General features: G+C 44.9%; 1 protein-coding gene across 3 annotated transcripts in view; it reads left to right on the top strand.

Annotated features, from left to right (window-relative positions):
- RALGAPB (Ral GTPase activating protein non-catalytic subunit beta) overlaps positions 1 to 17929 on the top strand; it is a 145832-nt gene that overhangs the window by 82512 nt on the left and 45391 nt on the right. For all 3 annotated transcript variants that reach the window (XM_044985326.1, XM_044985327.1, XM_044985325.1), the window contains exons 17-19: positions 3623 to 3805; positions 15940 to 16091; positions 17446 to 17633. In XM_044985326.1, the coding sequence (XP_044841261.1) occupies positions 3623 to 3805; positions 15940 to 16091; positions 17446 to 17633 (523 nt within the window). The remainder of the gene's footprint in view (positions 1 to 3622; positions 3806 to 15939; positions 16092 to 17445; positions 17634 to 17929) is intronic.

The following is a 17929-nucleotide window of genomic DNA, read 5'->3' as shown; positions in this document are numbered from 1 at the left end:
ATTATTATTAGTGCCCACTAATAAGAGAGCAGTAGAGAGACAGATGAGCCTTGGCAATCTTTCTGTAATGTCTTGGATACAGGCTCTAGGCAGGCAGCAACTTCCTGGGATGGCAAGTCAGGTTGGTAGATAGATGCTTCCATCCCCTTCCGAAGGGGGTGGGGGGAATCGCCATCACCCCCACCCTATGCTGTCTCCTCTTAGGGGTGGTGGCCCTGAGCCTCCCAGCCTTGGGGGAGATGGCTTCTCTTCCTCATCCATGAGGTCTGATCATCTCCTCCTGTTGCCAGTACAGCATACTGGTTCTTGACCTTGATGGACTGGGTGAGGGTGGAGCACTATGTACTGCCTGAGGTCTCCTTCCCGCAGAGCAGCCATTTTTCTTCCTGTTCTGGTGCCGCTGTTGCCTTCTGTAGTCAGCTAGTGACCTCCATCCAGACGTCCCCACGTACATAATATCAATTAAGTCCTTGCATAATAAATGACATAAGCTCTTTGGCTAGGATCTGCCCCAACTTGTGTCTTGGACATCACTAAGACTGTTTGGTACTCAGTAAATAAATAAAAATACCAGCCGATGTGAGAATCCAAATTCAACATGGGAATAACCATCAGAGTGCCATTGGGAAGTCTGTTGTAATCACTGGAGATGATTTGGCCTGAGACCAGCCTTAAGAACAGTTGGAGAATTGAGAGGCACCGGACTTTCAATGACACGCAAGTTGAAGGTGTGACAGTCTCTAACAGCAGCCCCACTGTGTGACATCCAGCTCTGGGATGTAGGAAAGGCTGCCTGTCTCTGGGCTCAGAGCTGTCCCCCCCACCAACAGAGGCATAGAATATCATGGTTGGAAGGGACCTCAGGAGGTCATCTAGTCCAACCCTCTGCTCAAAGCAGGAGCAATTCCCAACTAAATCATCCCACCCAGGGCTTTGTCAAGCCTGACCTTAAAAACCTCCAAGAAAGGAGATTCTAACACCTTCCTAGGTAACCCATTCTAGTGCTTCACCACCCTCCTAGTGAAAAAGTTTTTCCTAATATCCAACCTAGACCTCCCCCACTGCAACTTGAGACCATTACTCCTTGTACTGTCATCTGCTACCACTGAGAACAGTCTAGATCAGGGGTCAGCATCCTTTCAGAAGTGGTGTGCCGAGTCTTCATTTATTCATGCTAATTTAAGGTTTCATGTGCCAGTAATACATTTTAACGTTTTTAGAAGATCTTTCTAGAAGTCTATAATATATAACTAAACTATTGTTGTATGTAAAGTAAATAAGGTTTTTAACATATTTAAGAAGCTTCATTTAAAATTAAATTAAAATGCAGAGCCTCCTGAACCGGTGGCCAGGACCCACGCAGTGTGAGTGCCACTGAAAATCAGCTCGCATGCCATAGATTGCCTATCCCTGGTCTAGAGCCATCCTCTTTGGAACCCCCTTTCAGGTACTTGAGAGCAGCTATCAAATCCCTCCTCATCCTTCTCTTCTGCAGACTAAATAATCCCAGTTCCCTCAGCCTCTCCTCATAAATCATATGCTCCAGCCCCCTAATCATTTTTGTTGCCCTCCGCTGGACTCTTCCCAATTTTTCCACATCCTTCTTGTAGTGTGGGGCCCAAAACTGGACACAGCACTCCAGATGAGGCCTCCCCAATGCCGAATAGAGGGGAATGATCACATCCCTCGATCTGCTGGAAATGACTCTGCTTATACAGCCCAAAATGCCGTTAGCCTTCTTAGCAACAAGGGCACACTGTTGACTCATATCAAGCTTCTCATCCACTGTAACCCCTAGGTCCTTTTCTGCAGAACTGCTGCCTAGCCACTCGGTCCCCAGTCTGTAGCAGTGCATGAAATTCTTCCGTCCTAAGTGCAGGACTCTGCACTTGTCCTTGTTGAACCTCATCATATTTCTTTTGGCCCAATCCTCTAATTTGTCTAGGTCCCTCTGTATCCTACCCCAACCCTCCAGCGTATCTACCACTCCTCCCAGTTTAGTGTCATCTGCAAACTTGCTGAGGGTGCAGTCCACGCCATCCTCCCAATCATTAATGAAGATACTAAACAAAACTGGCCCCAGGACCAACCCTTGGGGCACTCCGCTTGATACCAGTTGCCATCTAGACATGGAGGCATTGATCTACCTGTTGAGCCCGATGATCTAGCCAGCTTTCTATCCACCTTATAGTCCATTCATCCAGCCCATACTTCTTTAACTTGCTGGCAAGAATACGTATCAAAAGCTTTGCTAAAGTCAAGGAATAACATGTCCACTGCTTTCCCCTCACTCACAGAGCCATCATAGAGTTATCTCATCATAGAAGGCAATTAAGTTAGTCAGGCATGACTTGCCCTTGGTGAATCCATGCTGACTGTTCCTGATCACTTTCCTCTCCAAGTGCTTCAGAATTGATTCCTTGAGGACCTGCTTCTTGAGTTTTCCAGGGACTGAGGTGAGGCTGACTGGCCTGTAGTTCCCCGGATCCTCCTCCTTCCCTTTTTTAAAGATGGGCACTACATTAGCCTTTTTCCAGTCATCTGGGACCTCCCCAATTGCCATGAGTTTTCAAAGATAATGGCCAATGGCTCTGCAATCACATCCACCAACTCCTTTAGCACCCTTGGATGCAGTGCATCCGGCCCCATGGACTTGTGCTTGTCCAGCTTTTCTAAATAGGCATGATGTAGATGTATACACTAGCAGGCAAAGTACTGTCTGAGGCCAGGAATTGTAGCTCCCTCTTCTAGGCACCGGGGACTGCCTTGTTACATGAGATGTTTCTAAGGTGTGGCTAAATTATAGGGAGCAGGGAAATGCAAGTGGGCTGATTGCATCAGTGTTAGCTGTATGGCTAGAGCAATCCAATTTGGGAGGAGGGAAGACAGGAGGACAGTTTTTCATCTTTAACTCTGTATCAGGCCAACCTTTGCCCCCTAGTTTGTGGTACTGTTCGCTAGCTTCCAAGATCTTGGACTCTGGCTCTATGGTTGTCCTACCAGGCCAGAAGTTCCTTCCCATTTATATGTTGGGGAGTTTCCCACTAATTAGTCAGAGAGGGGCCTGGCGAAAGAAGCAAAGTAATTACTGCTGAAAGGATCTGCTCCACAGACTGCTTTCCTTTCACTTCCTCTTTTCCTGCGAGAAAGCTGCGATATTAACTGAAGGCTGAGAGCAGAAAGTTCCATTTTGGAGTGAAGTCACACAAAAGAGTTGTCAGAGGTTAGTGATGCCAAAACCCAGACAAGTGGATAGGTCCAATTACCTGCATGAGAGAGGTGACAACCCGTAAGTTCCAAAATAAGGAAGCTAAGCAGAAATCCATCTTGCAGCAAGTCCACTAGTAAACCAGCTGGTGTCCTCAGTTCTTTAGATGTAAACCAGTACATACTGCGGTAGGATTCGTGCACAATCTCTTCACTGTGACTTTGGTGTTCCATTGCACATCAGCATTACATTAAACCTGTCTTACTCACAGTGCTTTCCTGTATATTAGAGAGCGGCGCTCAACTGTTTTGTATTTCTTAGCATTTAGAAGCACTAAAACAGGTTTTCTCTTTTCTGAAAGAGTTCCTGAAGAAATTCTCAGCTGATAGTGTCTCCACTGCTTGCTTTACTTAGGTGAAGGTGATTGTTGATTCAGCTGACAGAAAGCGAGCTGTCAGTTCAGTATGCAGTTACATTGTGTACCAGTGCAGCCGTCCAGCTCCACTCCACTCTAGAGATCTTCACTCCATGATCGTTGCAGCATTTCAATGCCTCTGTGTCTGGCTCACTGAACATCCCGACATGATGGATGAGAAGGTGAGAGGATCTGTGCTGTTCCTGTTTAATGGAGGGAAGTTTGTAGGGTAAATTAAATTCTTGCTGTTCTGTGCTAGAAGGCTTGCACATCTAAACCACCTGTTCTTGTGTACTTTTCATGTGTATATTTCTAGCGTTAAAGAAATGCAGTTAATTTGAAATCCTATAAACATAAACTAACTTCTGTCTGACTCTAAGTTGTGTTGCTAGAGGTGAGAGGGCATGGAGAGTGGGGTGAGGGGTAGGAGAACGGTGAAATGCATTGGTGGTGGGGAAAATATAGGGGATTGGGGTAAGTGGAACCACCTGAGGGACTTATGAAAATGGGGTTAGATTGGGGGAATACAGATTTGGAATTGTAGGGGCTTAAAGGGGTGTCATGGAGCTGTGCTCCTTGGTCTCAGAATGGGTGGAGGCTGTGGGAAGTTGAAAGCAAATTCAGGGGGTAAGAGGGCATAGATATACAAGGGGGAAGAGGGTACCTGGGGTGGGCATGGAGAGGAGACTTGGAGACAGATGTGTCTGAACAGGACTCCTCTCTGTCAGACCTTATTGACAAACCGACTTAAAATTTTGGCACTCATTGAAAAGACAGGAAAATTCTTTTCAAACTCACTTTCTGTCAGGGAGTTAAGTTGAAGTTGTGTTTAGGTGAAGTCCAACTAACTCACACAAACCACTCACTCACTTTCTTTACAAAAATCTGTGCCTAAAAACAACCTTCACAAGTATCCAAAAATGAAAAAGTGAGGGCTCTAGCTAATTCCCCAATGCTCCACAATCCTTCATTGCTCACTCTCATCTGCATAGGCTGGGAGATTGATAACTTGAGAACTAGTGAAATGATGATGTGATGAGTCATGAAATGAAAGTCAAATAACTGAGAGGAGAAAGGGATTTTTAGTCAGATTACTTAAAACTGTTTTATGCAGTGTGATTGTAGCCATGTGGGTCCCCGGGTATTAGAGAGGCAAGGTGTGGATGAGGTAATATCAATAAAAGATATTCCCTCACCCATCTCATCTCACTCTGTTTTATCTGTTAACCCCCATTTAACTTCCATGCCTAACATTTTAGCTAAAGGAAGCCTTCCTTAAAGATCCAGCATCCTTAAACCTTCAATTAAGGTGTGGGAGCTTACAGTAAACAAGCTCTGAGACCCACAACAAATTCTTCAGCAAAACTGAAAGGAGAGCAGAGTTGACATTCCATAAAATTTCTGAGATAAAATAAGCAGGAGGAAAAAAACACCACTTCATCATAAAGAAGCAAAAAAAGAACATACGCCGAGTTAAAAAAAAAAAATCCTTTGGTCACCTTTAGCGATGTTCTGTAAACAGTGTTTTGTTTGAGAATCATGGTCTTAGGTGGTGGTTAGCAAGAGTAGGCTTAAATAGAAGTGTAGGGCATTCTTCGAGGGGCAGATTACTCTATTGACTTCAGTGGAGATGTACTGACCTACCTCAGCTGAGGAGCTCACCCATTATGGTGACAGTGCTCCTTATATTTTGTTGTTTTAAATCAGTTTGTCTCTGCATCTGCATATTTTGAACACTCTGGGCCAATATTTAATGTGCACCCACAAACAGTTATAGCCTAGGTGTGTGCACAAATACACACACTGCCAATGCTCCACAATCTCAACGCAGCAATATGAAGATCTGTATTTTGAAGTAGCACTTATACACCATTAGCGGTCAGAGTCCTAAAAGGTTTTCATTTTTATCAAATGGCTTTCCCCAGTGAATTGGGGGCTGAGCTGTTATGTCTTTGGCAGAATGGTCTCAGTGGATTTTGTGTGTTCTTTCACACATTGAAGGTTTTTAACATTGATCACACATTGACTATATGCAGTTAACTCAGATCATCACTTTACATTCCATATAATCCAGCTCATTCTGGATTCATGAGGTGGTCTTTAATTCCTTTAAAAATATTTTAGAGGCCACTGTCGTGGGATGGCAGCAGTGCAGAGCTTTGTCACCTAGCCATCTTAGGTCTGTTAGAGGCCTGGCACCTTATTCCTTGGCAGTATCTTGTGCAGACCAGTGTATCATCAGGAATTTCCTGGATTATAAGGGGGAAAAATTGCTATAGCTCCCCAGATAGAAGGGAATTCAATGTGTGTTAGTAAACCATGTGTAAATTCCATGGCTTTCCTCTACAAGATACAGTAGAACCTCAGAGTTAGGAACACCAGAGTTACAAACTGACCAGTCAGCCGCACACTTTGTTTGGAACCAGAAGTAGACAATCAGGCAGTAGCAGAAACTCCCCCACCCCCAATAAAAAAGGCAAATATAGTACAGTATTGTGTTAAACATAAACTACTAAAAAAATAAAGGCAAGGCAGCATTGTTCTTCTATGTAGTAAAGTTTCAAAGCTGTATTAAGTCAACATTCAGTTGTAAACTTTTGAAAAACCAACTATAATGTTTTGTTCATAGTTACAAACATTTCAGAGTTACAAACAACCTCCATTCCCAAGGTGTTCATAACTCTGAGGTTCTACTGCAAACGATATTTCTCCCCTGGAATATTCAAGTTTGACCCTTCTACAACAACACTGGGAGCTACAGCCTACCTTGCAACAGCTCACAAAGAAAAGTTTTCATTCTTTGGGTTTTTATGTGACATGACTGCAGTTCAAGAAAGTTCAGCAGAATGGCCTCGTCACCAGCAACCCTTCTCTCAGTCACAGCTATGGATGCACTAATTCACAACTTGTGTGTCTCAATAGATTTGATGCTGCTTAGCTATTTAGTTGTAGCTTTTTCATTGAGGCTGAATGAGCAAGCTAAGGGTTTCATTTTACATTATGAAGGTTCTTTGCAAGTACAAGGGCTAGAAACTTTAAAGAAGAAAAGCTGACTGTGAAGAAATAGTAGAAATTATGGAAAAGAGCTGCAACACTGGTATTCTGCTTAAAACATCAGACGCATGACACAATCTCTCTGAAATGCATTTAATGCATGTCTGCTTAAATATTTTTATAAGAGACTTTTTCTCTATAATGTGTTTTTGTACAAATTCGTCAAAGCTTTTTTGAGGGCTTAGGTTTTTGCATTCTACCATGTATGTGTGCAGTTGGGATAGTCTTCTAGCAGTGGCAAGAGCCTCAAAATGTACTTGATCAGCAAAACTCACATGGCAGAACTTCATTTGAATTGACAATACATGATTCATAGATTCATAGATTCTAGGACTGGAAGGGACCTCGAGAGGTCGAGTCCAGTCCCCTGCCCTCATGTCTTTCTACTGTCTAGACAGTATTTGGTCCTGCCAAGATGGGTGAGATGATATTGTTTATTGGTCCAACTTCTGTTGATAAGAGAGACAAATCTTTGAGCTACACAGAGCTCTTCTTTAGGTCCAGGAAAGGCGTGTCACAGTTTAAATGCAAGGTCGAACAAATAGTTTAGCATAAGTAGTTAGCACATGTTCTAAGGGATCATTCAAGGTGAAGTGATCCATTAACACCCCTGCAGTCTAGGACAAAAAGGGGGGGGGTAGTGGGTTGCAGATTATTGTAATAAGCCATCAATCTAGTGTCTGTATTAAGACCATGATTCTTAGTATTTAGCACAGTTACGGATTTAAGCTCCCAGACTTCTCTTTTGAAACTCTTGTGCAGTTTTGAGAATGAAGACTGATAGGTCAGATATATGGTGTGTGATAGGATCAGGCCAGATGGCTACAGGAGAGTGTTAGAAGGCAGAGATATTAGTCCCAGATTAAGGAGATCCCTTTTCCCTGGGTAAGGTAACGGGCAGTTCCAGAACAAGCAGGAACTTGCTGGAACCAACTAAGGCAGGCAGGCTAATTAGGACACCTGGAGCCAATTAAGAAGAAACTGCTAGAATCAATTAGGACAGGCTGGCTACTCAGGGCACCTGAGTTAAAAAGGACCTCACTTCAGTTTGTAGCGTGAGGAGCCAGGAGCAAGAGGCACTAGGAGCTGAGAGTGAGAAGGCATATTGCTGGAGAAATGAGGAGTACAAGCATTATCAGACACCAGGAGAAAGGTCCTGTGGTGAGGATAAAGAAGGTGTTGGGAGGAGGCCAGGGGGAAGTAACCCAGGGAGTTGTAGCTGTCGCGCAGCTGTACCAGGAGGCAGTCTAGACAGCTGCAATCCACAGGGCCCTGGGCTGGAACCCAGGGTAGAGGTCGACCCTGGTTCCCCACAAACCTCACAACTCCTGATCAGACACAGAAGGAATTGGCCTGGACTGTGGCTTCTACCAGAGGGGAAGGTCTCTGGGCTGTTTCCTGACCCACATGGTGAATCTCTGAGGTGAGCAAATCCACCAATAAGCTCAGGACCCACCAAGGTAGAGGAGAAACTTTGTCACAAGTGAGCGCTTCATGAATAGTGTTCGCCCACAGGTGATTGGGTGCTTTTGTCTTTTATTATTTTCCTGTGAGTTCATTTGAGTGTGTAGTGATTCTGGTTTCACCCACATAGTTGTTTCTGGAGCACTTAGTGCACTGGATGAGGTCCAACATATGTTATGATAGGCATGTGTAGGACCCAGGAATCTTGAAAGGTGGGTTGTGGGAGGTATTGATCATTGTAGCAGTGGAAATATGTCTGCGGGTTTTGCATCTCTTGTTCTGGCAGGGTGTTAAGGTTTCCTCCCCCACTCTGAACTTTAGGGTACAGATGTGGGGACCTGCATGGACCCTTCTAAACTTAATTCCTAGTTTAGATCTGGTAACACTGCCACCATCCAGAGATCAGTGTCTGGCACACTTTCTGTTTCCCCAAAACCTTCCCTGGAGAACACAGATCCAAACTCCTTGGATCTTAACACAAGGAGAAATTAACCATTCCCCCTCCTTTCTCCCCCACCAATCCCTGGTGAATTCAGACCCAATCCCCTTGGGTCTTAAAACAAGGGGAAAAAAATTAATCAGGTTCTTAAAAAGAAAGCTCTTAATTAAAGAAAGAAAAGGTAAAAATTATTTCTGTAAAATCAGGATGGAAAATGCTTTACAGGGTACTTAGATTCATATAGCCCAGAGGAAATCCCCTCTAGCCTCAGGTTCAAAGTTACAGCAAACAGAGGTAAAAATCCTTCCAGCAAAAGAAGCATTTACAAATTGAGAAAAACAAAATTAAAACTAATCCGCCTTGCCTGGCTACTTACAAGTTTGGACCATGAAAGACTGATTTAGAAAGATTTGGAGAGTCTGAGTTGATGTCCCTCTCAGTCCCGAGAGCGAACAACAACAACACAAAGAGCACAAAGACTTCCCTCCACCAAGATTTGAAAGTATCTTGTCCCCTCATTGGTCCTCTGGTCAGGTGTCAGCCAGGTTTACTGAGCTTCTTAACCCTTTACAGGTAAAAGAGACATTAACCCTTAACCATCTGTTTATGACACGCCCCCCAAATCTCAGACAGTGTGGAACCACACTGGCGGTGATTTCTTCCTAGAACTTTAGAATAAACAGATTAATAAAACACATGCACCTTTACATATACTACTAATTTATGTAAAACTACAAGATTTTCCACATTTCAAGAACAATTTTTAACCATTTGATTCTGGGAAACTTTCACGGGAGAGTGCATCAGCTACTTTGTTAGAAGCTCCTGAAATGTATTGAATTTCGAAATCAAAATCTTGGAGAGCTAAACTCCATCGAGGAAGTTTTTTGTTGTTTCCCTTGGCAGTATGAAGCCACTTTAGTGCAGCATGGTCGGTTTGTAGCTGGAAGCGCTGTCCCCAAACGTATGGGCATAGCTTTTCCAGGGCATACAGAATGGCGTAGCATTCTTTTTCACTGATGGACCAGTGGCTTTCCCTCTCAGACAGTTTCTTGCTGAGAAACGCGACAGGATGGAAGTTTTGATCCGGTCCTTCCTGCATTAAAACTGCTCCTACACCACGCTCAGATGCATCTGTGGTTACTAGGAATGGTTTGTCAAAGTCTGGGGCCCTTAGCACAGGGTCAGACATGAGTGTTGCCTTAAGCTGCGTAAAGGCCTTCTGACACTCATCAGTCCACTTAACTGCATTTGGCTGTGTCTTTCTGGTCAGGTCTGTTAGTGGGGCAGCGATTTGGCTATAGTGTAGTACAAATCGCCTGTAATATCCGGCCAAGCCTAAGAAGGATTGGACCTGTTTCTTTGACTTTGGAACAGGCCCCTTTTGGATAGCATCCACCTTGGCCTGTAGGGGAGTTATCGTTCCTTGACCCACCTGGTGTCCAAGGTAAGTCACTCTGTTTTGGCCTATTTGACACTTTTTAGCCTTAACAGTTAGTCCTGCCTGCTTGATGCGCTTGAAGACTTTTTCCAAGTGTTCCAGGTGTTCTGCCCATGAATCAGAAAAAATGGCCACATCATCGAGGTAGGCAACTGCAGACTCTCCCAATCCTGCTAGGAGACCATCTACAAGTCTTTGGAAGGTGGCGGGTGCATTTCGCAGCCCTAAGGGAAGCACATTAAATTCATACACCCCTGCATGGGTGATGAAGGCTGACCTTTCTTTGGTGGGTTCATTTAGCAGTACTTGCCAGTACCCCTTGGTTAAGTCTAATGTAGAGATAAACTGGGCACGTCCCAATTTCTCCAATAGCTCATCGGTGTGCGGCATTGGATAGTTGTCGGGATGAGTTACAGCATTTACCTTACGGTAGTCCACGCAAAAGCGTATTTCCCCATCTGGTTTGGGAACTAGAACCACTGGAGATGCCCATGCACTGGTAGAGGGGCGGATTATACCCATCTGTAGCATGTTTTGGATCTCCCGTTCTATAGCAACTTGGGCATGAGGAGACACCCGGTAGGGTGGGGTTCTAATTGGGTAAGCATTACCTGTGTCAATGGCGTGGTATGCCCATTCAGTCCGTCCTGGGGTGGCTGAGAACAAGGGGGCAAAGCGAGTGCACAGCTCCTTGATCTGTTGCCGCTGCAGACGTTCCAGAGTTGTGGAGAGATTCACCTCTTCCACACCACCGTCACTTTTTCCTTCGTAGTAGACACCTTCAGGCAACTCAGCATCATCTCCTCCCTGGGCTGTAAGCTGACAAACCTTTAAGTCTCTGGAATAAAAGGGCTTGAGAGAATTAACATGGTACACTTTAGGGTTGAGGTGGGGAATGCTATGAGATAGTTAACAGCTCCCAGGCGCTCTTGGACCTTGAATGGCCCTTCCCATGATGCTTCCATCTTATGGGCCTGTTGCGCCTTCAAGACCATAGCCTGGTCCCCTACTTTGAAGGAACGCTCTCTGGTATGTTTATCATACCAGGCCTTTTCGCTCTTCCTGAGCATCCTTTAGGTTTTCTTTAGCAAGGGCTAAAGAGTGTCAGAGGGTGCTCTGTAGGTTGCTTACAAAGTCCAGAATGTTAGTTCCTGGAGAAGGCGTAAACCCCTCCCATTGCTGCTTCACCAACTGTAATGGCCCCTTAACTTGGTGGCCATACACAAGTTCGAATGGTGAAAACCCTAAACTGGGATGTGGTACAGCCTTGTAGGCAAAAAACAACTGCTGCAACACTAGATCCCAATCATTGGAGTGTTCATTTACGAATTTACGTATCATGGCCCCCAAAGTTCCGTTAAACCTTTCCACCATGCCATTGCTTTGATGGTGGTAAGGGGTGGCAACCAAGTGATTCACCCCATGAGCTTCCCACAGATTTTTCATGGTCTCTGCCAGGAAATTAGTTCCCGAATCTGTGAGGATGTCGGAGGGCCAACCTACCCTGGCAAAAATGTCTGCTAAGGTCTGGCACACAGTTTTAGCCCTGGTGTTGCTTAGAGCTACTGCTTCCGGCCATCGGGTAGCAAAATCCATGAAAGTCAGTATGTACTGCTTTCCTCTGGGAGTCTTTTTTGGGAAAGGACCCAGAATATCCACAGCTACTCGCTGAAATGGGACCTCAATTATGGGGAGCGGCTGGAGAGGGGCTTTGACCTGGTCTTGGGGCTTTCCCACCCGTTGGCACACCTCACAAGACCGGACATAATTAGCAACGTCCTTGCCCATTCCCTCCCAGTGGAAGGACTTCCCCAATCTGTCTTTGGTTCTGTTCACCCCAAAATGGCCACTGGGATGATCATGGGCTAAGCTTAAGAGCTTTACCCGGTACTTAGTTGGAACTACCAACTGTTTTTGAGGATGCCAGTCTTCCTGGTGTCCACCAGAAAGAGTCTCCTTGTATAAAAGTCCTTGTTCTACAACAAACCGGGATCGGTTAGAAGAGCTGAGAGGCGGTGGGGTGCTCCGTGCCGCCACCCAAGCTTTCTGAAGGCTGTCATCTGCTTCCTGCTCAGCCTGGAACTGTTCCCTTGAGGCTAGAGACACCAGTTCCTCCTTAGACTGTGGACTTGGGCTTGGTCCCTGTGGAAGCGATGTAGGTGATGAGGTTGTTTCCGTTGACTGTGAACCGCTCTCCGCTGGTGCGCTAGGTGATATTTCAGGCTCTGGCTGAGCCTCTTGGGTAGGGTTGTCTGCTGCTTCTGCCAGTTCAGGCCCGCTGGTGCCCTCTGGCGTTGGAGTGGTAGATGGGTTTGCGAGTGCTGGCGTCAGTGCTGGCAACGGTTCTGGTGCTGGTTGCTCTTCCAGTTCCGGTTCTGGGACTGGATGTACTATGGCTGTTGCAGTCGTTGGCAGGGGATCCGGTTCCACCACCTCTGTCTGGGTCTCTGGTAACACAGAAGGGTGGACGGCTCAGGAACAGGGATGGGTGTGGAAGCTTGCTTGGCCTGGCTGCACTCCCACCCTCTTGACCAGCTTCACATGGTTGGCCAAGTCTTCCCCCAGTAGCATGGGGATGGAATAATTGTCATAGATGGCAAAAGTCCACCTTCCTGACCAGCCCTTGTACTGGACAGGCAATTCAGCTGTAGGCAAGTTTAAAGATTTTGACATGAATGGGTGAATTGTCACTTGGGCCTTTGGGTTGATGAATTTGGGGTCCACTAAGGATTGGTGGATAACTGACACTTGTGCCCCGGTGTCTCTCCACGCGATAACCTTCTTTCCGCCCACTCTCAAGGTTTCCCTTCTCTCCGAGGGTATTTGAGAGGCATCTGGGCCTGGAGATCTTTGGTGTAATGGTGGTGTAATGAACTGTACTCGGTTGGGGTTCTTGGGGCAGTTGGCCTTTATATGTCCCAGTTCATTACATTTAAAACATCACTGGGCCGAGGTGGGTTGCTGGAGACTGGTGAGGTGGGACAATAGGGTGGCTGGGGCTTTCCTTGGGTTGTAGGTGGGGTCTTGGGTTGCCCACGGTGATAGGGTTTATTGTCGGTTTGCCCCCTCTGATATTCGCTCCCCTTGCTAGTAGTTTTTTTCTTTTCTGCCACTTCCACCCATCTGGCTCCAATCTCCCCCGCCTCGGTTACAGTTTTGGGTTTCCCATCTAGGATGTACCTTTCTATTTCCTCAGGAACACCCTCTAAGAACTGCTCCATTTGCATTAGGAAGGACAGAGCTTCCAGAGATTCAGTACTTGTTCCTGATATCCAGGCCTCCCAATTCTTTTCAATGTGGTAGGCGTGTCGGGTAAATGACACATCGGGTTTCCACCTTAGGGCTCTGAACTGCCGACGGGCATGCTTAGGGGTTAGCTCCATTCTGATTCTGGCCTTGGTTTGAAAAAGTTTATAATCGTTCATTTGTGCCTTAGGCATTTCAGCCGCCACCTCTGCTAAGGGTCCACTGAGCTGTGGCCTCAGCTCTATCATGTACTGGTCTGCAGAGATGCTGTACCCATGGCAGGTCCTTTCAAAATTTTCTAAGAAGGCCTCAGTATCATCACCTGCCTTGTAGGTGGGGAATTTCCTGGGTTGGGTAACAGTACTTGGAGAAGGGTTGTTAGGGTTGGCTGTTCCATCCTGCTTAGCCTTTTCTAATTCCAGGGCCTCTTTCTGGAGCTCCAAAGCCTTCCAGTGGTCAGCCTCTTTGGCTCTCTCTTCTTTCTTTCTCTTCTCTTTTCTTTCTTCAATTAAAAGCTTTCTTTTTAAGAACCTGATTGATTTTTCCTTGTTTTAAGACCCAAGGGGATTGGGTCTGAACTCACCAGGGATTGGTGGGGGGAAAAGGAGGGGGGATGGCTAATTCCTCTTTGTTTTAAGATCCAAGAAGTTGGGATCTGTGTGAAGCCTCTCAAGGCAACCCAGGGAGGGGAAAGTCTGGGGGTGGGGGGAATGGTTAATTTCTCCTTGTGTTAAGATCCAAGGAGTTTGGATCTGTGTTCCCCAGGGAAGGTTTTGGGGAAACAGAAAGTGTGCCAGACACTGATCTCTGGATAGTGGCAGTGTTACCAGATCTAAGCTAGGAATTAAGTTTAGAAGGGTCCATGCAGGTCCCCACATCTGTACCCTAAAGTTCAGAGTGGGGGAGGAAACCTTGACATGGTGAGCAGCGGTGTGGGATTTTTTTTTTTAAGAACCAAAAGCCAGTGAGATTTTTTTTTCCCTCTCTAGCTGCTTGGAAAGCAGCCTGAGGGCAGAGGTGTTAATTTTTTTTTAACAAGGGTCTTTGTTAAAGAAGAGGCTTCAAGCTGGGAGCAAACAGACAGCAAAGAGGAATTTACAAGCTGAATTGTTTTCTTTCTTTCTACCTCTCGAGTATAGCTAGTTAGAAAGTCTCTGTTAACCAAACAACCCTGAGCTGAATACATCCCAGTTTCAGTGAACTGCAGAGGGGTGTGGCCAGCACAAGAAAGCAGGGAAATGAGTACCAGTGGAGCAACTAACAAACTAGAACTGGCTAGGCTGGAAGCAACAGAGAAAGACAACGAACATAGGAGACGGATGGAACTAATTAATGCAGAAACAGCCAGGGAAGAAGCTGCCCACAGGAGAGAGCTGGAGATGAAACAAAAAGAGATGGCACAAATGAACGATTATCTGAACTCACCTATCCCTGGTGAGTCCAGACCCAATCCCCTTGGGGCTTAAAACAAGGAAAAATAAATAATTAATCAGGTTCTTAAAAAGAAAGCTTTTAATTAAAGAAAGAAAAGGTAAAAATTATTTCTGTAAAATCAGGATGGAAAATGCTTTACAGGCTACTTAGATTCATATAGCCCAGAGGAAATCCCCTCTAGCCTCAGGTTCAAAGTTATAGCAAACAGAGGTAAAAATCCTTCCAGCAAAAGAAGCATTTACAAGTTGAGAAAAACAAAATTAAAACTAATCCGCCTTGCCTGGCTACCTACAAGTTTGAACCATTAAAGACTGATTCAGAAAGATTTGGAGAGCCTGGATTGATGTCCCGTCCCTCTCAGTCCCGAGAACGAACAACAACAACAAAAAAAGAGCACAAACCAAGACTTCCCTCCACCAAGATTTGAAAGTATCTTGTCCCCTCATTGGTCCTCTGGTCAGGTGTCAGCCAGGTTTACTGAGCTTCTTAACCCTTTACAGGTAAAAGAGACATTAACCCTTAACTATCTGTTTGACACAGGGCCTGGTGCCACTTTGAGTTAATATGTCCTCGTCTGTGGGGAGTTTACTTCTGTTGATGATCTTGGAGAGGTTGGGGGATTGTTTGAAGGCCAGAAGTGGGGGCTCTGGAAAGATTTCTCTCAGGGTGGGTTCCTCATTGAATATGGGTTGTAGTTGTTTGTACCCCATATGGCTTCCAATGTGGCGTTGTAAGTGACAACTTAAGAGTGTACAGTTGATGGGAGTTTTCTGTATTTAAGCAGGTTTTCTTGGGGTATTTGGGTGGCCCGTTATATGATGTGCTCTACTTCTCTGAAGTATCCTTGTTGGGTGAAGGTGGTTTAGAGTGTGTTAAGGCGTATATTCCAGACTTTCTCCTTGGAGCATATTCCGTGGTATCGGAGTGCCTTGCTGTAGATAACAGATTTTTTGGTGTGCTTGGGGTGGCTATAATGGTGATAATAGAATATCAAGGTTGGAAGGGACCCCAGGAGATCCTCTAGTCCAACCCCCTGCTCAAAGCAGGACAATCCCCAGACAGATTTTTTTTCCCCAGATCCCTAAGTGGACTGCTCAAGTATTGAACTCACAACCCTGGGTTTAGCATGCCAGTGCTCAAACCAGTGGGCAATCCCTCCCCATTGTCTCATGAAATCCTTTAGGGAGGACAAGATCGGAGTGTTTTGCTTTAAACAATTTGTCCCTTTCCCACTTTAGGACTGTTTAAAAGAGGTGTTGGAGATTGTGGAATTGGGCATCTCAGGAAGTAAATCCAAAAACAGTGAACAAGAGGTCAAGTACAAAGGAGATAAAGAACCAAATCCTGCGTCAATGAGGGTGAAGGATGCAGCTGAAGCTACGTTAACATGGTATGGCATTCATCAGAATATGTCAGCTGCCTGGCAGGATATTGCTGCTGGGGAAATTAACATTCAGAAGAACACTGTTTTAATGGGTGGATATGATGGGTGGTAGACTGGGTAACTTGGGATGGATAGTAACTTGCTAACTTTACAAGTGGCTTGCAAAAGGGGGTACCTGCCTTCTCCTTTGTTCCACTTGCAGTAAATTGCCATACAGTTTAATGTGAACTATAAAATGATTCCATGTAGTTACCAAGATAAATGTAACTATTCACCAGAACTTGCAGATGAACTTAGTATTGCATAAAAGTACTTATGCATGTACTGTTGTAGTCCAGGCACTTTCCCTTTATCTATGTAAATAAGTATTATTAATGGGGGGGGAGTTTTAACTATTAAATATGCTCATATCTGGTGGTGATCTGACCAGAAGTAAGAGCTTTTTTTTTTTTAAAGGCGTAATTTCTAGGGAGGAGATCAAGTAGGTGATCAACAGCAATCACCTACCTGATCTCTCCCCCAGAAATTACGCCTTTTAAAAAAGCTCTGTCTAGATGTTGTATCATCACCAGACATGATCATACCCTCATTCACTGTTCTTAGCCAGGGAATTTCTTTGGAAATTAAACCCTGAGATAGTGCTGTTGCATTGGTGGAGACAGATAATATCTGGGAAAATAGTTTTTAAAAAAATATGCATAATTTCAAATTATTATTGAATATTTTTATCGCAGTAGTGCCCATGGACCCCAATCTGGTCGGGGGCTCCATTATGCTAGGTGCTATACAACCACATACGAAGACCTGGTCCTTGTCCTGAAGAGTTTGCAATCTGAAGCCTTCAAAGGCTGCACTCCTCAAATTAGGGGTCTAGGTTCATGAAAGCTCTGCTGGATAATTTCTGTTCAAAGTAACACTAAAGCAGTGATAGCAAGCACACCTACTATGGCTGCTACAGGTGCTTGGAATTCAAGAAGGGATTAGGAATTCAACACTTCAATGGACAATAAGAATATTCACAGATGTGTATATGAAAAGTTAAAATAAATAAAAAAGGGGTAGAAATGCTCATGCTTCAAAGCATTCCCAAACTGCTTATGTCTTGTGTTAAAGAAGTAACTTCCCACATGGGCAGGTTATTTGTTCCTCATGAGGTTTCTTGCACTATCCTCTGAAGCCTTCAATTATTGGTCCCTGTTTGAGATGGGACCTGGATTATGTGGATCATTGGTTTGATCAGTTGTCAAATTCCTATGTCAGGATGCAAAGGAACAACATGTCTAAAAGTTCCCATCTCAGATGGGATCAAGATGCATCTTTTTAGGATGTGTTGTTGACTGAATTCTTCTCTTATTTGCAGTATTATGCAGTTACTTGGAGCATTTCCTTCACCCAGTGGCCCTGCTTCTCCTTGCAGCCTGGTGAATGAAACCACCTTAATTAAATACTCCCGTCTACCTACCATTAACAAACACAGCTTCCGCTACTTTGTCCTTGATAATAGTGTCATCCTGGCAATGTTGGAGCAGCCTTTAGGGAATGAGCAAAGTAAGTTAAACATTTTGTGTCCTCTTGGTTCAGTAGATTACCATTCTTTGTAGCATATCTGCAAAATGTTTTAGTTAGGCAGTTCTTTTGCCTTTCACACACTGGAAACCTGTTCTACAGGGTGTTCCATTGAAGTGTGAAACCTGGCATGTAATTATAGAGATTCATGCAATAAGATCAACAAAGTGTCACTGTAGTTACAATTAATATAAACCCTGCCAAATTCTCCAAATAAATGTGCACTAACCTGTGAGATCACATGCTTTTAGCTGACTGCTCTGTAAATACAGCTGAAG

This window comes from Mauremys mutica, chromosome 13, assembly GCF_020497125.1.
Source record: "Mauremys mutica isolate MM-2020 ecotype Southern chromosome 13, ASM2049712v1, whole genome shotgun sequence".
In the NCBI taxonomy this organism is placed as follows: domain Eukaryota; kingdom Metazoa; phylum Chordata; order Testudines; family Geoemydidae; genus Mauremys; species Mauremys mutica.
This window is presented reverse-complemented; position numbering and strand designations above follow the sequence as displayed.